Below are 23126 nucleotides of genomic sequence, written 5' to 3'. Positions count from 1 at the left end.
CAATGGTTATTCTTTCCTCTGAAGCTCTGTGCCTCTGTTTTCCTTGATAGTACATGCTGTTGATTTTCTTTCTTGCTTAGTGATGGCCCATTTATCCAAATTCATGAAAAATCAACTATTTTCTTTCTTTCTCCTTCCTCAAGGACCTACTTTGGTGTGATGAAAGCTGCCAGAGCTTCTCCCATCATCCCCAGAGCATCATCCCCCAAAAGAAGGGGAAAAAAAGGATGGGGAAGCACTGATAGGATTCAATTTCCAAGGGTCTGAAACTGTGTCCTTTCTGGGTATTATAAGCACAGATGACCAACATCTGAGTTTTGTGATCAGATTGTTTCACTACAGTAGAGAAGCAAATTTGGTTTCCTCCCACATCAATTCTTCTTGGCCTCTGACCTAGATTCTGTTTGAGATTGCCCGAGAGATAGCAATCTCAGTGTGTTGTGGCACAGAAGTAATTAAGGAGGCGTTTTCTTAGGTCTGCAGGATTCTCTTCCTTCTCTCTTTGGGAAAAGGTCTAAATACCAACATAACTATAACAGTTCACACATGTACACACACAGACACATACAAACACATGCACATACAGGGGGAAAAAAGAAAAAGAACATTTTTGCTAGTTGGTTGGACTTAGAAGGAATAAAGAGTAAACTAGATCTGTACTCTTTACCTGCCCCCATTTTTCTTGCTTCCAGCAGGAGATGAGGATGAAGATGAATCAGGGGAGGAAAGGCTGCCTTCCTGCTTCGACTATGTAATGCACTTCCTCACCGTCTTCTGGAAGGTGCTATTTGCCTGTGTGCCCCCCACAGAATATTGCCATGGCTGGGCCTGTTTTGTGGTTTCAATCCTCATCATTGGTATGCTCACCGCCATCATTGGAGACCTGGCTTCCCACTTTGGCTGCACCATTGGCCTCAAGGACTCAGTCACAGCTGTTGTTTTTGTGGCCTTTGGCACCTCTGTCCCAGGTGAGAGTGGGGGAAAAGAGATTCTGAAAATATAAGGTTTGTGGGGAGAAAATGCTCTGTGACTCATATACCCTGCCATATTTATCAACATTTCCCCCTCATCTTCTTTGTCAACCATCTTGCCCAGGGCTTCATGGTGAGGAAAGGGGACATTATGGTATTCCTAAAATGACCCAAATTCAGGACTCCCTTAAATATGAAGTTGGTCCCTTGAAGTCCTCTTAAGACTTAAAATCAGAAAACCCAAATTGAAGTCGTAGTGCTTTCATTTATTACCTGGATGACCTTCAGCAAGTTATTTACTCCCTCAGTTTGCTCACCTGTAACATAGAGATTATATTACATCACGGCGATATGTGAGGATCCAACAACATAATGCTTACAAAGTGCTTCCTGACTATAAAATATTATTGTTATCATCCCCATTCCTTTACTGAATTCATGTGCTAAGCTCTACAAAAACTGTAAGATTTAGGGAGGAAGGAAACAAGCATTTATAAAGCCCCTACTAGATGCCAGGCATTGTGCCAAGCACTATCATTTGATCTGGGAGCTAGGTCCAGTCAGTCTTCTTTTAGAGTTGTGGAGGTACAGAGGAAATAAGTGACTTGCCCAATCAAGATCACATAGCTAGCACATTTCTTTCTTTAGTTTTGAACTTGGGTCTCCCCTGACTCCAGGCTCAGAACTCTATCCTCTTCACCACCAAGCTGCACATAAAGCACACTACCTGTTCTCAAGGAGCATATGCAGTCAAGGGTCTTAGGTGCCTCCATGTCTCTTAGTGATCCTAAATCATTTATTCTGAGCTAGCATAAACCTATCCCATGGAGCCTGGAGCACCATAAGACTGTCTCTAATTACATAACCTTTGACAACTAAAGTCCAAGATCTTTATGGACCAGATTTATGGAGCATGTCATGGTTTTAGAACTAGAAACCCAAAGAGATCATCTTGTCCAGTCATTGGACAGGCTGTAAATGCCTAGAATATCCCATATTGGATACATGTCTGAAGGAGAGATCATCTGTCCAATTAGAATCATAGAGAACCACGTCCACTTGTTTTATAAATGAACAAACTGAGGCCCCAAGAACTGAGTTGACTTTTCCAACGTCATGCAGCTAATTTGTATCAAAGCCAGGACTGGGGCTCAGGAAGACAATAGAATGTTGAAATATGAATTTTAAAAATGGTCCCAGTCTTCAAGGACTGTTATAGGATCACAGATTTAGAGAAGTAAATGATCTTAGAGGTCATTTAATCCAACCCACTCATTTTTCAGACCTATAAGTATTAAGTATCTCCACAAAGTCTAGACTTGAACCCAAGTCTCCGAATTCCCAATACATTTTTTATACCACCCTTTGCAGTTTAGCTCTTAGGAATAAGCCATTCCTGAGTATAAGACATAATTATTCACACTACTTATTCCAACCCATCTTTTTCCCTATTCCAGACACTTTTGCCAGCAAAGCAGCTGCCATCCAGGATGTATATGCTGATGCCTCCATAGGCAATGTCACGGGTAGCAATGCAGTTAATGTCTTCCTGGGTATTGGCCTGGCCTGGTCAGTGGCTGCCATCTACTGGGCTCTGAAAGGACAGGAATTCCATGTCTCGGCTGGTACCCTGGCCTTCTCCGTCACCCTCTTCACCATCTTTGCTTTTGTCTGCATCAGTGTCCTCCTATACCGGAGACGGCCCCACCTTGGTGGGGAGTTGGGTGGCCCCCGCGGCTGCAGGCTGGCCACAACTTTACTCTTTGTGACCTTGTGGCTCCTGTACATTCTCTTTGCCACACTGGAAGCTTATTGTTATATCAAGGGGTTCTGAGCAGCCAAGGGCTGATGGATCCAAAGAAGCTCTTGGCCTCACCACCCTACTCCAGGAACCACCAGGATGTTTGGCTGAGGAGAGAAAGCACCAGACATCCACGTCATGGGAGCGCCATGTTCCGTGGAATCTCCCCCAGCCTAGGCCCTGGGACTAAAGGACAACATGAAGGGTCAAGTTGTAACCAATCAAATCGAAAGACAAAAGAAGTCACAAGTTATCAAGTATTTAAATACAAGCCAACAATAGCAACCACATCAAAGTCCGCCTCCTTCCTACCCACAGTCCTAGCCTTCACGAATGAGGCTCACTTCCATCTCCTCACTGCTTTTCAGCTCCGTCTTATTTGGTTTTGCTTCACATTCTCCTTGAGATTGGGATTTCTCTTGCGGGTCTCAAATGGATGCCAAACACACACAATATTTTCACATCCAACTGACTGGTTTGGAGGTGAATCAGATCACCATCAGTTGACTTGGCCTCTTTTTTTCTCATTTGTATTATTGTTATTGTTAATTATTATTTGATGCCAGGTTTACCTCATTGTTTATTCTCTCTTCCTCTCGACATCCATGGCAAAGGTGAAACGGAGTTAACACCTGGTTGTTGTGGGAAGAAAGAAAAGTGTGAATTTTTCAACCACAAACAAGCTCACTCTCTCTAAAGGGATATCCATCATGTTTCCTACTCCCCCTACCTCCCCGAGTTCTTTAGAAGAAATATACTTAGGTGAAAAGACACATGCGGCACGTGCGCACATGAAGACACACACGCCTATAGCCACACATACATTTGTTGGGGGGAAAATTGAATATTGGGGCATGAAGTGAACACATGCTTCAACAAAGAAAAAAGCTCACAAAACAAGACAAAACTCTTCGTTCTCTGCCCCTGTTGCTGCATTTTGAATACAACATGTCTTTTGTATATGTGCCAGTTCCTTCATAACCATGGTATTTTAAGAACATCTAGAAACAGACTGATTCTGGGGAAGCAATAGGAAGGTAAGGTCCAAGATGGAAAAGACCCGGGAGGGGAAGGAGCCGTGTGTGACTTCTTGGTCCTCTCTCATTTGCTTTTTGAGGTAGGATGAGAGTCACGTGCATATATGAACATAGCAAGATTTATTTTTTTAAGAGAAAAAAATCTTATCAATTATTTGGTGTTCTCACTATTTGGTGCTTCTGAGAAACGTCAACTTCTCCATGGTCCTACCATCTAGAGTATCATTGTGCTTGAGTTCACCACATTTCTTAAAGTCACATGAATTTGGGAGAAACTGAAGTCTTTCTTAAGACCCTTTCTATCTGCTACTCTAATTTCTCTTTGCCTTTAAAGGATGGGCACTGAGTCCTGTATAGGTCTTGTAATTAGCCAGTTTGGTGGGATATGTTGGACAGATATCTCTTAATGAACATTCATTGTTTTGGTTTGTTTGTAAGTCTCATGAAGATATTTTCTCCTCTCTACCTGAGTTTTTCTGTGGTCATAATTGTAGTTTGGGGCACGTTCTTCAGAACATGAAAAAGTTTGAGAGGTCTTGTCTTTAAAATACACACACACACACACACACACACACACACACACACACACACATCACCATGAAACTGCCGCAATTCTTCAGGTTTCTTCATTGACGTGTCCATTTTTAAAAAATAAAAAATATCAAGAGAACAAAAAGCACCCATTTAATTTTAAATCCATTTTTAAAGAAAAAATGGAAAAAAAAGTTTTTCTGTCATAAGGTCTATTGACAGTCACTATTGGAAATGTTGGGGTGGTTAATAAAAGCTATACTCAATCTCTTTAAAAATACATGCCATTTATTATTGTTTTTCTTACCTGCAAAGGTCAGAATGCCATTTTGTGTCCTCTCCTCTGCCAATGTGTTTGAGATGAAAATGCCATCTATGGCAAGGTGTGTTCCCAATGATGCTATTTATGCCAGATTTGATTTTGAAAAAAAAAAGACATGCTAACACTGAGGAGGAAACTCCAGTAGGTCCATATTAGAAATTAAAGATCCTGGAGGGTAGCAGGGGATGGAGCCACAATTTTTGCAGAAAGAAAAGGGAGTTAGGAAGGAACCTTATATGATTGGAAGGGATCTTGGAGATTGCAAGGACTAATCTCAAATAAGGAAAAGCAAATCTTTTTCATAATCTAAGGACATATAATTTTTTCTCCTTCACAAACATATTCAAGCATCCTCAGTTTAATTCCAAGTTAGGATGTCCTACAGACCATGCATATGCTGGCATTTTTAAGGTCAATATCAGAAAATCACAATGACAAATTTGGTGTTTTATATGGTAAAATAGAGTTCAACTTTACATCTGGGATTTTCAAGAGGAAATGGGATCAAGCAACTAGGGGGAAAATCAACAAACTTGATGGTGGCTCATTTGTACAAAATATATTCCTTAATTTACATTAGTCAGATGCAAATCAATAGCACAATTAAGCCAGTTGAAAAGCAAAGAAGTGGAATTATGGGACCTGATTTAACTCCACCATTTGTCTGGAAAATTATCAGGTTATGGGGTGTTCAACTCAATTCAACTCGGAATATATTACGTTTATATTTACTGTGTGTAGAGTACCATGAAGATGTCAACAAGTGAAGTCAACAAGCATTTATTAAAAGCCTACAGTGTACCAGGTACTTTGCTAAGCACTGGGGATATGAAGAAACACCTCTTCCTGCCAAAAACTCCAAACAAACAAAACAGATGTGGCTTTCAAGGACCTCATAGTGTAAAGGAAAGAAAATATGCAAGCAGCTATGTACATACTAGATGTACATTTTATATATAATATATAACACATTATATAATATAATCTACATATAAGGTTGAGATGAGGCAGGGATTCTATTCAGGTATCAATGCATAAATTGGAAGTGAATATCTGCAAGGGAGTAAGGTACAAAAACACTAGACTTGTAGAAAGGGATCAAAAGTCTTTAAAAACAGAAATAGAGGATTTTATATTTGTTCTTAGAGGTAAAAGGGAGCCATTAAAGATTATTGAATGGGAGGGGGGGGGAGACAAGGGGAAGAAAAACATGGTCAGACCTGTGCTTTAAGAAGATTCATTTGACACCTGAGTAGAGAATGGATGGGAATGGGAAGAGACAAGACAGGGAGACCAACTAGTAGGCTCCTGAAGATACCAACTTTGGATAAGATACAATAGATTGTGCCCTTCTGGAGCTAATAGTCTAGTAAGATGTCATCTAAAACGACATAGGCTGGACATGTGGTCAGAGAGGTAAACAGGGGCAAGTGTTCCCTTTTGGAATGACCTTTGGGACCAAGGAAGAGTTGTGTTGAGATTGGTACCCGTGACTCAATCATCAAGGATGTAAGGGCTTCCTGTGTTCCAGGCACTGTGCTGTGTATTGACGCTGTTGTTACAGAGCTTCAACAAACTATCTTGGCTTCCCACTTGCCATGCATTTCACCTGAGAGACAAGGAGGTCTCTGAGGGCAGAAAGTGTGGAAGGGTGAAGGAAGGGCAGGGGGAGTCAGTTAACAGGGTGGGCCAGGGAAATCGTGCTCCTTCCTATTGAGAAACCTGATTGTTTTTCTTCTTATATTGTCAAACTCGCCATCTTCCTATTCTCCATCTCCAGGATGACAAAGGGCAAAATGACTGTTGGGATAATCATAACAGGAAAAAGGATGAATTTAAGGGCAAAGTTTGTCAGGGAGCCTTTTAGATTTTATCCAAGTCAGGTGTTTTATATCTCAGAGGGAGGCAGTGTGGCATGATGGGAAGGACATTATACTAAAAGAGGTGACTCAGTGGATAGAGAATCAGGCTTGGAGATGGGAGGTAATGGGTTCAAATCTGGCCTCAGAAACTTCCTAAACTGTGACCCTGGGCAAGTCACTTAACCCCAAATGCCTAGCCCTTACCATTTTTCCTCCCTGGAAATGATATAGATTCTAAGACAGAAGGTAAGATTTAAAAAAAAAAAAGGAAATAGAACTGAGTTCTAGTCCTGGCTGTCCTACTCTCCAACTGTATAGCTTTGGGGAAATCATTTTCCCTCACTGGGTCTAAGTTTCCATATCTTCAAAAAAAGAAGGGATTACACTAAATGATCTCCAAGGCCCCTTCAATTCAGTTTAACTTAATACACTTTTATTAATCACCTACTGTTTTTAAGACACTGTTAAGAGATAGGGATACAAACATAACCATGTCCCAGAACCCCAAGCTCTGAGTTTATATGGGCTGAGTTGCATCTTGAGGTTTTCCACTTAAAATTATCATCTCTTTAGCCTAAAATGCCACTACCTAGAATTTCCTCTGGGAACTTGTGATTTGGTATTTATAAACATAGGCAAAAGGGTCCTATATTAATAGTCAGGATATATTTATTGAGTGCAGGAAATCTTTATTTCACCACATAAATATGGAGACAATGCAAAAGATTCAGAGACCTTCCCCAAAATCACGCAGAAAATCCTCTAAAGTGGTGATTGTCAATCTCAACAGAAATGGCCACTAAACATAAACATAATAAGGATTCCTGAGGGCTTTATGCTGACTTAAAAAACCAAAATACATTTATAAATTTCTTTTTTCAAATTAACACATTAATATCAGATAGTACAACTACACTGTAGTCTGGTTCTGGTTGAATTGCTACTCACAAAGTCTGTAAGACTCACAATAGTCTGTGAACAAGCAATACAATTTTTCCTATAGTGCATCCCACTTTTCCAAAGGACCCTAAAATCCTCTGATTAGGCACCACTTCAGGGTCTGGACTTCTCTATTTCAGTTCCATCATTTATTGAGCACCTACTAGGTATTAGGCACCGTATGAAGCCCTGGAGAGACAAATAAGAAAAAGAGAGATAGTCTCTGCCCCCAGAGAGCTTACAGTTTAACAGAGAAAGACAATACACATCAGGAAGCTGAAAAGGGGGTGAGGGCAGGGGGAAATGGCTGCTAGGTGGCCTGGGTGGGGAGGGAGAGCCCAGGGAAGTTCCAAGCCAAGCAGAACTTAAGGGGAAAATGGAGTCACCTGGAAGTGGGGGTGGTGGTGGCTGACCCTCTAGAAAGGAAGGAGAGCCAATTGAGGGTGGGTTGAGAAGGTGTTGAGTAACAATGTCTGAGTCAATCAGCTTGGTGAGGAGATTTCAGGTGAATGGCTTATCCTCAAGTATGGCGGGTGCCTCTGAGTCAAAGCCATGCGAAGCTACCGATAGAAAGGAACTGAATTTCAAACAGCTAGAAAAGTAATTTCTTATCAGAATGTAATCATCTGTTACATAGGATAATATCAATCCTGCTTACCTCACAAGGCTGCTGATAAACCGAGGTAATGTATTCTGTAAACTAGGAAATACTTATATACATGTAAGTTGTTCATCATCATTATTATTGTTGTTGTTGTTATCTCCCCAATCAGTTAACAACAAGCATTTATTAAGTCCCTATTATGTGTGTAAGATAATTTTAGGGTTATGACTTAAAATCTAGATTTAATTGGTCACCAAATAAAATACCCAAGTCAGTCTGAAAATTTATGGTAATTTAATTAATATAGAGGGAAGGAATTTAAGGAGGAGGGAAGAGGATATAGGATTTCTCCTGCCTGGCCTATGCCAGGGGGAGTTTAAAATCCCTGCCTCTAGATCTCTGAAGAAGATTAGAGGCTTCTAAGAGGATAAAGTTGGAAAGTAAAGGAGGAAACTCAGCCAGAAACTCACCACCAAACCAGACAAATAACTTGTAGCCACGCTAAGATACTGAAATGCCCAGCAAGCTGCTACCAGCCAGTTTTTCTGCTGCAAAGGTACTGGAGAGAGGAAATGAGCCAATATATAGATCTTTCACCCTTGTGTCTCCTCCTCTAAATTTTCACGTCTACCAATCACATCAAAGGCTTTTCTCCAGGACTGCCCATACTTTTAGTTCTCATCTTCTTTTGATTAGATTATATCTTTAGAGTTACTTAACACTTCTTTGTTAAGTTCACCTTTTGTTAGTTACTTGATCTTTTTGTGATTAATTTAACCTTTATAGTTATTTAACACCTTTTTTGTATTAAGATATAAAAATAGACTGATTAAAGTTCTAGCTTCATTATAAGGTGAGAACTAAGTACCTTCATTGTTCAATCAGGAGATTACAACTTTATCTAAGTAGGGTGGAGTAATTTAAAAGTTCACATGTGCCAATTACTCTGCTAAACTCTGGAAATTCAGAGAGGCAAAAACCGTTGCTGCCTTCAAGGAACATATATTTTAACTGGGGAGAGAGTAGCTAGAAGGGAATCTGAGAGGGAAAGGCACTAGCTTCTGGAGGTGCCAAGAAAGGCTTCCTGTAGAAGACAGTCTTTAGTGGAATCTTGAAAGGCAGCTCCTTCTATTCTTCTAATATTATAATATTCCTCGTTATGCTCACCCCAAGTCTGTCTCTTGTTTTTCCATCTGATGGTTCTGGTTCTTCACTTTGGAATGACATAGAATAAATATCAACTTCATTCTATGGGGCAGTCTTTTAAATATTTGAAAGCAGCTACCACCTCCTTCCCAAATCATCTTTTCTCTAGGCTACACATCCTTAATATGCCAACCATTACTCATATAATATAGTTTACAGCCCCTTCACTGACCTATTCAGTTATCCTCCTCTAAATATTTGGTAATTTGTCAGTTTTCTCCTTAAAATTTGGTTTTCAGAGCTGAACACAATGTGATCTGACCAGAATTATGGTGGGAATGGCAATTCACTTGGTCTGAACACTCTAATTTCATCAATGGATCCTAAAACCAAGTTAGATTCTTTGTGGGCTCATACCAATCTTGCAGTCTGACAGTCTCCAGGTCTTATTTACTGTTAATCCAAGTCTATCCAATCAAAAACCTTTAGGAATAATAGGGCTGTGAGAACTTAATTTAGTAGCTAAGCAGGAAATTAAAAATACAGAGATTGCTGGAAGTTTATCTAAAGACCTTAATTCTGTAAACAAACGGGGTCATAAAGATGAGTGCAAATTGGACAGGCCAAATTTATGATCTTTCAATAGATTCCAAGTGGTGAGGAATTAACTACTCCAGATTCACCTACTTTGGTTGTGTTTTAACCAAAATTTAGTGCATATTTCTGTTCTAGAATAGCAGCTGGCTACGTACTTCATTTATCAGGTGCTTATACTTAAGATTAAAAATAATAAAATTTAAGTCTTTATCATTATCTGTGTTAACTTTTATCCTTGAGGTTGGACCATTACTCAAGATCCCAAGAAACTTTTTGCATCTTCTGTCATTCTTTCATCTTAGTTATTTTTTCTGTTTTTTTTTTGTGTCATCTGCAAATTTGATAAGTAAATAGTATGTGTCTGCACTGACAAAGTTGTTGAACAGTAGCGGCCAAGGTGCAGAAATACCTCCCTCTAAGACCATCAATCAGGTTGGACCTCTGCTAGCATTAATAGATTGAGCCATTTATCAAAATCCTTTGGATAGAGTCTTTCAACTAGCTACATTTTCTCATTTAGTCAAAAAAGAGATTGAGACTCTAGCAAACATATTACTGAAATACAGACACATAATGCAGGATGAGCTGGTAAGTGTCAGACAACCTGCTCTCTGAAAAGGCAGAACACAGAAGTTTAATCTACATTAATCATATTTTCTTCATCACTTTCTCAAGTCTAGACAATCTACAAAACAGTAAACCAAGCCCTGATTTGTAGTATCTGCTGATTTTCTAGGTGTAAATGTTCATGCTGAAGATTTTCTGTATGTCAGTATGAGCTGGCTCCAGCACACCTCTGACACATATGTCTAAGATCCCTGGGAATTATCAGACTCTTTTACCTTATCAAAAAAGGAAATCAGCTTACTTTCATATAGCTTCTTAGTGAATCCATTTTATTTTCTATAGGTCACTAATTTCTTACATAAGTGTTCACAAACCTTTAAAAATAAATTCTAGAATCCCTAGTATTTTATAATTACTACACTCCTTTCCCCTGGTTCCCCTAATTTATAATTATCACACTATCACTCCCTACCTTTTCCATTTCCAAAATCAGAAAAAGCTTTTACTTGTCTTTGGTCTTTTGGGATTCCTTTATTTCTTTATGATTTCTCAAAAATATATCTGCAAATTCTTTCTATATTCTGAGATGTAATTCATCTGGGACTGTAGTTCTGAAATCATAGAAAGAATCTAAATTCTCTCTTACAAACCTGCCTATCTATCTTGGCCTTCAATTGCCTCTTAACAATGCATTTTTCATCTTTTCTAGGTTAACGATCATACTACTCCTTGTTAGAAAAAAGTAGAAGCAAAATGAAGAGCTGAGTAGTTCTGTGTTCTCTCTGTAATCTGTTACCTCTATCTCACCCCCCTACCCTGCAACAAAAGAGAAGATATAACCTTAATTTGTTATTCTTCTTGTTCTTTTTATCATCCATGTGTTTTTCGCAAGTCTTGGTTCAATCAATACTTTATTTTTCCTGGAAATATTCTTAGAAATCTTTGCCTGTACAAGTATTTTTGGTCAAGCTCATGTGTACAGGGTCTATCTTCTAAGATATGAGTTAATTACCAAGCTCCTTTAGACACTTTTCTTCCTACTAATCCTGCTCCTTGAGGGCAGAAACAGGTGGGTTTTTTTGGGGGGGGGTTGTTTGTTTTTGCTTCTTATAGTATCCCCAGTGCCTGGCATCTAGATGGTACTTAATAAATAAATGCTTGTTGACTTGACTTAATTGGGCTTGTTTGTGACTGAATTTTTAAATTTCTCACCAAGAAGAAATCAAAGTATTTGATAATTTTGTTTCATGCAAGACTATTGACTTTCTCTCTGTGAAAGAGAAAGGAGCGTGGAGTCATATAGAAAATTGAAGCACACAGGTGCAATGATTAGCCCAAACTCATACAACTGATGATTAGTCTGAACCAGGATGTAGAAGTCAATCCTTTGACCTCCATGGTCCTGAGTTTTATTCGGTTTCCTGTACAAAAAGGACACCACATAGTAGGGCTTTGGGTATTATTCCACTGTTCCATTCCATCATTCCACTTCCACCACCCTTCTCTGGTTCCACTTCATTCATCAGTTCAAGTCATGCCTTTATCAGATGCCCATTAAGAGCCAAGCACTGAGCTGGGTGCTGAGAATAGAAAGACAAAAATGAAATATGGCCCCTTGCCCACAAGGAGTTATTGTGACCAAAAGACAAAAAGTCAATACAAAATAAATTTCTGGGATGGAGAGTATATGAGGAAACACTAGTAATGGATGGGGTGGTATGTGTGTTAGGGTGAGGACATGTAGGAAAAGCTTCTTGAACCTTGAATGGAACCTTCCAAGAGGCAGAGATAGTATGTTCTGCACTAGGAACATCAAAGGAGTCATTTTGATTGAAAAGGAGCATTTTTGAGACCAATGACCAGGGCTGGAGGCATATAGAAGAGCATGAATAGAGAAAAACTAAACTGACCCATTGTCCTCAGAAAGGTCAAGACTGTGTGACACAGCTTTGACTTCTTCTGGCTAGTGTTGCTAATCCTTTCTACTTTATGCTTCTTTGCCTGCAGAGAATAAATCAGTAGGCCAGCTTCGAAGTCCCTCTCTCCCTTTTCACTGAGGTCGCTTCTCTGTTGGGACAAAGTTGATGAAGAGGCAGGGGACTAGGTATGTCACTCCAGTAGCCAAAAGTACATTTAAAAAAGATTAAACATTTTCACCGGAATAAAGTGGTTTTCATTAAGCACCCTAACTGATCATCAAAGACCTCTAATTTTAAAAAAGAGCTTTCCCAAAGGTACTTGATCTAGGAAAGTCTGTTTTCAACTGGTCAGAGACATCCAGAAAGATGGCCACATCAAGAAGAGACTGAATCCTACTAATCCCAATTTCTTTTTTGACAAAGTTATAAGAATAAGTGAATACTATTAATAGGGTAATTCTAGATATTAGTGGGGCATTTGGCAGAGCTTCTCTTGATATATTTGTAAACAAAATAGAAGGATATGGGCTAAAGTACAGTTAGCTGTATTCAGAGCTAGCAGAATGACCGAATCCAAGAGCATTGATCAGCCTAGTAAGCTGGTGATTGTTGGTGTTTTTCATACTCAAAAAAAAAAAAAGCACCAAAATGATATCACTGGTGATGTCTTTTGATTTGGGCATAAATTGGATTGAAGTGAGGCAGAGTTGCATGAAATTGTCGGTCTTGCTCTCCCAAAGTTATTCAAAGTTCAGGAGCATGATAAAAGCCAAGATGGTGGTTTGGAATGCAGTGGATGACTTAGCACTCCACAGTGTTTGTTTCTACTGCCTTCATGGCTGTTGGAACAAATTATTCTCTTCTGCCCATTCTTCCAGAAGTCTTCACATGCCTGGGGTAGGCACCTCTCCTAACTCACCAAAAAGTTTGAGGCCTGTTGGTTCCCCTCTACCTGGCTTAGCTCATATGCCAAGATAGTTAATTGGGTTATGGCAATTCCTCCTGCTATAGCTTCTTGAAGTCACAAGTGAGAGTGGGGTGGCAGATAGAAACAAAAGGAGGAAAGAAGCCCTGAAAAGGGTCCAGCAAGCCCTCATACCAGAGGTGCTAGTCTTTACTATACACTTCATATATCCCTATCAACCTGGAAGGAAGTCTTGAGTGGCATGGGAGTCCCACAGGGATATGATTTTGGCCTTATGCTTTCCATTATTTGTTTCAATGACTTCGATGAAGGCATAGATGGCATGCTCATCATGTTTGTACAGAAATACTAAATTGGGAGAGAGAGAAATAATGTTGAATGACCACAAAAAAGATGTCAAAAATGAAATTGAGTAGGGATAAATAGAAAATCCAACATTTAGTATTAAAAAAATTGAACTGATGAGTACACAAGGGGAAGACATAGTCAGACAATGGTTTGCATGAAAAATAGTGGGGACTTGAACTTACTGCAAGCATAATGAGGGTCAACATGGTGGTGACTTGAGAATGAAAAAACCTAATGTGATCCTAGGCTATATTAATAGAGAAATTTGGGTCCAAAACAAGGAAAGTGATGGCTTCTATATTCTGTCCTGGTCAGATCATATTTGGAATATTATATTCAGTTCTCTTTGCCACATTTAAGGAAGAAAACAGACAAGCTGGAATGCTTGTTCCAAGGAAGATAATCAAGATTGCTTGGGTTTTGGAAAATCAGTTGAGGAAAATCAATTAAAGGAATATATTGGAGAAGAAAATAATTAGAGAAGGGGGACATGAGAATTTTCTTTAAGTATTTGAAAAGCAATAGTTTAGGAGATGGATTAGACTTTTAAAAATTTGGTTCCAATGGGCAGAAATTAGAGTGACATATTTAGGCTTGATCTCAAGAAAAACTTACTAGCAATTGGAGATACCCCAATTGCTTCAATAGGTAATTTTTTTCTATCAACTTCCTACTAAAATTAAAGCTCTTTTTGCATTTTCCTTAGGAGAGACAAATGTTCTTTGCTATGTATTTAAGACTAATTTCTTTCTTTCTTCCCTATCATCATCAACCATCACTTGGTATAATTGTTGGTCTTCTTTTAGCTATTATGGACAGGTTCTTGTGATGTATAAACCAACTAGTCTCTCTTTTCTTGGAGTTTAAGTATTTCCCTTTGGTAGAGTCTTCTAGCCTTCTTTCTCCTCAATTGGCTTCTTTTTTTCATCATATAGAGTCTCTTAGTCTCCAGTCATTTTTATAGATCCATGGGAATCAGTGTGGTGTAGTGGAGACAGAGATGGTCTTGAAGTGAAGAAGATCTGAGCTCAAGTCCTACCATTTGAATAGATTTTGAGTACATACATTTAAGGGGGTGGCTAAGTGGCTCAGTGGCTCAGTGGCTCAGTGACTATAGTGCCAGGTCTAAAGATAAGAAATCCTGAGTTCAAATCTGACCTCAGATATTTCCTAGCTATGTGACCCTGGGCAAATCACTTAACCCTCATTGCCTAACCCTTACCAATTTTCTGCCTTGATTCTAAGATGGAAGATAAGAGCTTAAAAAAATGAGTAGATACATTTAGTCCCCTAGGCAGAGTTGCTCTCAAAGTATCATAATCCTTTTTCTTAGGATATCTTAGAAATCAATGAGTATAATGCTCTCATTTTATAAATGAGGAAATTCAGGTTTATCTACTATTGTTTGCTTCTGTTCAAGCTCTTGACAAATATTGTCTTATTTGTTTCTCACAACAACCCTTGAAAGTAGGTTCCATTATAATCCCCATTTTATAGTTGGGAAAATTGGGGCAGATAGAGGCTGAGTGATTTGCCCAGGACTACCCACTTAGTGTCTGAGGAAGGATTTGAAATCAGTTCTTCCTGACGTCAGGGCCAGTGTTCTCTCCCCTGGAACCATATATTTACTATGTAAAGTCCTTATGGTGTGATCCTAAACAGATCCTTACTGTCTCAAGTCTTTAAGTAACCCTCTGAGAACACAAGTTGCAAAGAAGGTACTGAAAGGTCATGGGAATTTTCCTATTTGGATTTTCTTATGTCAATGAAATCACAAGTTCATTCCCTAGCCTATGGAGCTGCAAGCACAGGATCTTAACTTAGAAATAAAAGGAAACTGGGAGCTCACCTAGCTCAACTCATTTATTTTTATTATTGTTCAGTCATTCTGCAGTCATGTACAACTCTTTGTGTACCCATTTGGGATTTTCTTGGTGAAGATACTAGAGTGGTTTGCCATTTTCTTCTCTAGCTCATTTTACAGATGGGGAAACTGAGGCAGAAAAGGTTAAGTGGCTTGCCCAGAGTCACCCAGCTAGTGACTTAGGTCAGATTTGAACTCAGGAAGATGTCTTCCTGGCTCCAGGTCCAATGTGCCATTTAGCTGTATCATTTATTTTATAGAGTTCAAAACTAAGTCCCTTAGAGGTGAAGCATATCCATAGTCACACAGATAACAATCAGCAGAATCAGGATTCAAATTCAGGTCTTCTCATTCCAGAGTCAATGTTCTTTCTGCCTTTGCATGCTGCTTCCAGAAGAGGCCTTAAATTTTTTCCAGTTCAAAATTCTTATTTAAAAGACAAGGAAAATGAGATTAAGAGAAAAGTCACCTGCCCAAGAACTCACAGCAAAATAAGTATCAGAATGGGTACTAGAGCTCAGGTCTCCTGACTCCCAGTTAAGGATTCTTTCATTGATGATATTGCTCTTTAGTATCCTTAAGCCCTTAATTAAAAATATTATTACATCACGTAAAATGCTGAAAGAAATGGGTTCAGAGAAACCTGAGATTTCTGTGAATTGATGTACATTGAAGTAAACAGGAGGACAATTTATATAATGACTACAATAATGTAAAGAAAAATAATCAGTATAATTACATCAATCAGTGAATTCAGAGACTCATGATGAATCATGTTTACTATTAATGTTCCTTAAATTTTTATTTCTCTTGATCTTTTTAATTTGTTGGTCATGTCTCATAAATAGTGTTCTCCAAACTTTCAGCATTTTGTTCTCCTATAGCCCTTAATCAAGGCCCCTGCCTCCAGCAAGTTGGGTTCCTAGAAATTGTCAGAGACCTATTGCTTTTACATTTTTCCTGGTCTTTGTTTTCTATAAAGTACAAGTAGTTTCCCACAATATTATATAAACACCCTTCGAAAAATGAGGTTATCTCCCTTAATTGCAACAAGTCATAGAATTGTAGAGTCATAGATTCAGACTTGGAGAGCTAATCCATTCATCTAGTCCACCCCCTTTGTTTTATAGATGAGAAAATTGAGGCCCAGAAAGGGGAAAGAGCACATAGGAACCATGTGGCAGAAGAGATAGGTTGCAGCTGACTCTCTGGAATTTTTTCCTCTGGACCATGCTCTCTTCCTAAAATGAATCATCCCTGGGGAATATTTGGCCACCACAACCAAGATTCCAACTCAGCTCATAGGAGTGGCCAAGACCTAAATTTGGTGCTCAGTTACTTTGGAAGCTCCATATTATTATACTTTTTGAATGTGTATATTTCACTGCAACTTAGAGTGCATACAACTCCTACAAAATAATGTTTCATTACTTGATAAATGGACACCATGTAGCCAAGTTGGCAAACCTATGGGATGCCTGCTGGAGGGGGTTGCTCTCCTTCCCCTCTCTACTGCACCTGAGGACATCATCACACACCCCTCTGTCCAGCAGCCCAATGGGAGCTTCCTCCCTCCCTTTCTGGGGTAAGAGGGCAGCTCACATGCAGCAGGAGGGTGCAGTTAGGGCACTTGGTCTCTAAAAGGTTCACCATCACTGCCCTATAGATTCCCTTTATTATATACCCTTTTGCAAATTCTGCTTCAAATATTATCTCATTTTTAAACTTATTTTGTTTTTCTAGCAGATTCATTTTTATGCCTTCCCAATACCTCCTCTAAAGTATGCACATGGTATAACAGAATTGGAAGAGAGCTTTGGCTATTCAGTCCAAATCCCTTCCCAATTCATTCATATATTCATTCATTCAGCAAGCATTTTTCCTTTTTTAACAGTTCTATTTTTAAACATGAACTTGACAAACAACAAACATGAACATTCAATATACAAAGCAAAGCAAACTGATTGTATATGAAACTATGAACTTCTATTATGAACAGTTTTTTAAATGAGCATATTAAATGTAATAGTAACAAAATTGCCAAGCTTATTTGTGTCCCCTTCTGATTTCCTTCAGCTCTCATCTGTGTATTTTTGAATATTTTAATTGATATTCCCCCTACCTTCCTCTGTTACTTTATCCCTCCATCTCTCTGTCTCTTTCTTTCTGTCTATCTTTGTTTTTATCTGTCTCTCTCATCACTAGCCATACTCACCAGCTCCCCTGCCCTCCATGTTTATCTATACCCTGTAAGGGACAGAATGTAAGGGGTAAAATTATAAATGGTTGGACTAAATTTATCAGAGTGTGGTAGCCAGGAATTTAATTAAATTCCAAATGATTTTTAGCAATTTATTTATAAAATATAGAAAGAGTAAAAGTAAGGAAATCAGAGAGAGGATAGGATAAGATATCTAACCTAACACACTAAGTATTTTGCTCTGGTCCCTGGCTCAATCCAGGCAGGGCTAATTAGTCCTCAACCAGAGGTGCCTCAGGCTTGAGCCCAGGATTGGGGATGAATAAAGCAACAGCTTCAGTCAGGAAGCCTCTCTTAAGAGGGGAGGCCTCGCCTGAGGCTAGTCCCTTCAGAAAATCCAGGAAAGGAATCAGCCTTTTCCACTTACCCACAGGGTAGTTCTAAGGGAAAAATCCAAGAGCGGTCCAAGGTCCTACACTGGAGCTCCTTCAAGATCAAGTTCAAGGTAAAAATCCTTGAATTTCTTGGCATTTTTAAAGACCATTCCTTATCATCACTTCCTGTGACTTCTTTCCATTTTACATCTATCAATTACAGCTAAAGCTTTGCTTAGGACTGCCCAGGAGGCAGTCAGTCGATCCTTATTCATCACCCACTATTGCACATGTGGGTCACAGACCTCCCCCACTCAAGTGTAAGTGGGGTGTATATGCTTCTGGTGATTAAATCTAAAAATGGGCAGGGGAGAGTCAATCCCTTCTTCACAACCCCTGAGCAAGAAATGTCCTCCCTTTTTAACAAATAAGTATAATCAAGCAAAATAAATCAATATATTGACCATATCTGAATACTTTTGCACCATAATCCATCATTTTTCTGCCAAGTTTTAAGTCTTTGAAAACTGTTTACCTTTATATTATTATAGTCTTTATGTAAATTGTTCTCCTGGTTCTGCTTACTTCACTCAGCATCAGTTCATAGAAATCTCACATTTCTCTGAACCCTTTCTTTTCATTACATTATGTGGAGACATATGTGACATAATTCATTATGTCAATATTCCAAAATTTGTTCAGCAGTTCTTCAATTGAATGGTTACCTCTTTTCTCTTTGTTACAACATAAAGAGCTGTTACAATAATTTTTGTACCTATGGATCCTTTTTCCTTTTCTTTGACTTCTTTGGAGTATATTCCTAGTTAGAAATGGTGCCTATTTCTAAATTGCTTTCCAGAGTAGCTGGACTAATTTAAAGCTTCACCCAAAGTGCATTAATTAGTATATTTAACATTTAATAACCCACTATCTTCCAGGCTAGGCACTGGGATACAATGATGAAAATGAAATGGGAATGAAGGAAAGTGGCTGACTATTCTAGTATCTTTTCCAAGAAAACCCCAAATGGAGTCATGGAGAGTCAGATGTGAATTGAAACAACTGAATAAATTTCTGCCCTTTTACTTAATTTTTAAAGAAAACAAAAAAAATGGACCCAGGGAAGGAAATACAAAAGGTATATAGAATTAATATGGAGGGTGGCTACTAAGAGTTGGTGGGGTTTGGGAAATGGAGAGATAGGAGGTGCAATATGAATTGAGCCAATGTAAAATTCTCTTCTCTAGCATGAATTAATGAATGAAAAAGCATTTATTAAGCTCCTACTATGTGTTAGACAGGGTGCTAAGTAAAAGTAGAGCCATTCTTGCCCTCAAGGAACTTATACTCTAGTAGGAGGAGACAACATATATAGGAAAGTGATGGTGAGAAAAAGAAGGTTGGTCTGAGGGAATCGCAGGAATATTGAATGGAATCATAGAGTTTTTGATAGATTCTTTCCAGAACAATGGTAGCTTTGTTTGGATTATTATTGCTAAAGCAAATAGGGAAAGGAAGTTGAGAGAAGGGAATATACATGCAGGACAGATGGAAAGATGTTCTGGGTGGATGGATATAAAACATGGTCTGGGACTGGCTAGATTTAGTGGGTTATGTGAGCATCCCTAACAGATGGCCATCCAGCGTCTGCTTATATAGCCAAAACAAGGAGTCTAACTACTTGTCAAGGCATTCTTCTGTCCCATTGTTGGACAATTCATTGTTAAAAGGTTCTTCCTTCTGTGCCTTTCACTCATGGCTCTAATTTGGGACTTCACTGAATCGAAACTAAATCTCTTTCCAAATATCATTTCTTGAAATATTTGAAATCAATTATTTGGTTTTCCTCAAGCTTTCTCTTTTCTTTAAATATTATATGAAGTGGTTGGCAGTCCCATATTCTCTTGGTTGCCTCCCTCTGGATAGAGTCTATTTGCCCATGTCTCTCTCAAAACATGGTTCCCAGAATTCAACCCAATAGTCCAAAAGTGTCTGACTGAAGTAGAATAGAGCAGAAATAGTACCTCCCACATTCTGGATACTGTATTCATGCAGCCTTGAATTACATTCCTTTTTTTGGTTGCTATGTCCAAAAGCTCACATTTAAATGGTATTTTAGTGGTCCCAGATCTCACTGGACCACCCTGGCTAGCTGTTCATATGATTTTCTCTAGGTGTCTTTTCGCATCTACCCAATTACACATGTGTCATAACATCCCATTTTTAGGTATTATTCTACTAAAAAGTACTTTTCTATAAATGTTCCTAACCATTTTCTTGCCTAGGATTTAAGACTAGAATTCTAGCAATAATCAGCTTATGACCTTGACATATTGCTCAGAATCATAGATTGAGAGCTGGAAGGAATCATAGGCATACCCCACTTTGATCCCCTGATTTTATTGAGGAAATTGAGGCCCAGGGAGGATCTGTCCAAGGTCATGAAAGATTTAAGAAGCAAAGCCAGGATTCACATTAATAGCATGACTTGCCCAGGGTTGTATAGGAAGGAAGCGTCTCAGGCCAGATTTGGACCAGGTTCTCCCAACTTCTGACCTGACAATCTATCCTCTGTGTCATTTAGCTATCCCAAACCAGATATTCTGATTCCTGGACTTCTTGTTGTTGTTCATTTGTTTCAATTGTGTCTGACTCTATGATCCATTTGGGGTTTCCTTGGCAAAGATACTGGAGTGGTTTACCATTTCCAGCTCATTTTGCAGCTAAAGAAATGGAGGCAAACAGGATTAAGTGATTTGTACAGTATCAACTCTTAGTAAATGTCTGAAGCCTATTTTGAACTCATGAAGATCCACTGCATCACCTAGCTGCCCTTCGGTATAAAGTTCTATGTTCAGCAGCTAGTTGGTACAATGCATCAAGTGCCGGACCTGGTGTCAGGATAGACTCATCTACACAATCTGGCTTCAAACACTAGTTGTATGATTCTGGGCAAGTCAATTAATCCTGTTTGTCTCGGTTTCTTCAGCTCTAAGATGAACTGGAGCTGAAGGAAAATGGCCAACTTTATTCTAGTATCTTTGCCAAGAAAAACCCCAAAAGGGGTAATGGAGAGTCAGATGTGAATGAAAACAACTGAATAACTTTCTACGCCTATGTGCAGCTCATGTTTTCTCTGAATCATTTATATTTTTCTTCAGAGCATAGTATTGTAGAAGTTTATATCTGAAAGGAACCTTATGGATTATCTAGTTCAAATTCCTTATTTTATGTAGTTTCTAAGTTGAATTTTAACAAATTAATTTAATTTATTTTTAAAATTAATTTATATTTAATTTAATTAATCAATTAAATAAAATTAAAAATTAATCAATTATATAAAATTCAAATTCCTTATTTTATAGATATTCAATCCTCTCATCTTATAGATGAGGCAACAAAATCCAGAGAGAGAGAAAGAGAGATAGAAACAATGTTTAGATAGGGTACAGTCTTCATCCCCAAGGAGGTTACAATGGAGATGCTTATGGAGGTTGAATAAATTTATGTTTATTGGGTACCTCAATCAGTTGGCCTGTGTGTGAATACAGCCTTGGAATCACCCCTACCTATGTGGGTTCCCTGAAATCTCCTCCCATCAAGATTCATTTTAAGTAAGCATCCACTCCTAAATATTACCTCATAAGCCCCCATTAATGTTTATTCTTACACTCCAAACAAAGGACAATAGTTCAAAACAAAAAGAAATTAAACAGCATAGAAAACGAGTGACAAGAAAAATATACCACCACCAGATGAAAAGTCTGTTCTCCCATTGTTGGTGGAAGAGCCCTCAGGCTAGATGCCCTTCAGGCTGCCTCCCTGTTGGAAGCTCTCCTGGTCCAGTGCTGCAGCAGCATGCTTCCTCTCTAGCCAGCAAGGTCAGCTGGTTGGTCTGGCAATGTCATCAAGGTATGTGTTGCTTTCTTCATTGCCTCAAAATGCTGGAATTTTCAGTCAGTCTATTCTTTTTGTTATTGTGACATCTACTGGTAGCTTTCTTTGTCCATGGTTCTTTGCCAAATAGTAGTTGCTATGTGGCCTTATCTGGTGGGGGAACAGTCTCAGCTTTTTTTAGTTGAGTGCATGGTCTATTGTTCTTTTATGACTCAGACCCCACAGTTTACTGTTACTTAGAGAAATCCAGGAACATGAAACCTGTCTTTTTAACTGCTTTTCTTCTGCCTAAGTAGCTAGAGTTTAAATTAGGTGATATTAGGTAGTAAATTACCCTCTCTTAGGGTGAGAAGCTTCCTTTCATTTTTCTTCCTACTCCTGGTCATTAACTTAAGTCCATACAATCTGTGGATATTTGTCCTGTTTCTTACCAGCAGTGAAATCACTGCTTTCCCTACAAAGGTATTAATAGGGGTGGGATGAGGGAGAGAGAAGGGCAATAGGTTGCTCAATGGATAGAGAGACAGATCTGGAGATGGGCGGTCCTGGGTTAAAATCTGACCTTGGACGTTTTCTATCTGTGTAAGCTTTGGGCAAGTCACTTCACCTCAATGGCCTAGCACTTATGGTTCTTCTGTTTTAAAATTGGTTGATTCTATCAGAAGATAAGGATTAGGGGGCAGCTGGGTGGCTCAGTGGATTGAGAGCCAGACCTAGAGAAGGGAGGTTCTGGGTTCAAATTTGGTCTTAGACACTTCCTAGCTGTATGACCGTGGGCAAGTCATTTCACCCCCATTGCCTAGCCCTTACCACTCTTCTGCCTTAGAACCAATACACAGTATAGTTTCTAAGATGGAAGGTAAGGGTTTTTTTTTTTTTAAAAAGATAAGGATTAAAACAAAACAAAGATGTTAATAGATAAATGATCTTATCTACATGGACATTCTCTCTAAATGTGCAAATAGAAACCCACCAACCCTGATTTAATCAATGGAATCTTGTCTAGTCCTCTCACAAATTTTTCATAGAGAATTTATCTAACATCCTAGAGGCCTTTCTCTATGTTGAACATTTCACAGATATCAGTACTAAGATAAAATGGAAAGATTTCTGGGATCAGTGGGATTGGGTTCAAATTCCTTCTCTGACACTTCCTACATGACAATGGGGAGGATACCGAACCTGTCTGGTTTTAAATGCCCTTCTCTGTAAAATGAGGGGG

General features: G+C 38.9%; 1 protein-coding gene and 1 long non-coding RNA gene across 15 annotated transcripts in view; one reads left to right on the top strand and one right to left on the bottom strand.

Annotated features, from left to right (window-relative positions):
- SLC8A3 (solute carrier family 8 member A3) overlaps positions 1–4620 on the top strand; it is a 231167-nt gene extending 226547 nt beyond the window's left edge. For 10 of the 14 annotated variants that reach the window (XM_056810760.1, XM_056810758.1, XM_001368645.4 and 7 more), the window contains 2 exons: positions 693–968; positions 2429–4620. In XM_056810760.1, the coding sequence (XP_056666738.1) occupies positions 693–968; positions 2429–2805 (653 nt within the window). In that variant the 3' untranslated portion in view covers positions 2806–4620. The remainder of the gene's footprint in view (positions 1–692; positions 969–2428) is intronic. The other 4 variants (XM_056810762.1, XM_007472908.2, XM_056810759.1 and 1 more) reach the window with 1 other exon arrangement.
- On the bottom strand, positions 3016–22518 carry LOC103092720 (uncharacterized). The gene is made up of 2 exons (XR_457376.2): positions 21754–22518; positions 3016–3404 (listed from the first exon to the last, which is right to left on the bottom strand). It is a non-coding gene; the product is annotated as an uncharacterized LOC103092720 (long non-coding RNA).
- Between the last annotated feature and the right edge of the window lie 608 nt (positions 22519–23126).

The sequence above is a fragment of the Monodelphis domestica genome, chromosome 1, assembly GCF_027887165.1.
Source record: "Monodelphis domestica isolate mMonDom1 chromosome 1, mMonDom1.pri, whole genome shotgun sequence".
NCBI classification, from domain to species: Eukaryota; Metazoa; Chordata; class Mammalia; order Didelphimorphia; family Didelphidae; genus Monodelphis; species Monodelphis domestica.
This window is presented reverse-complemented; position numbering and strand designations above follow the sequence as displayed.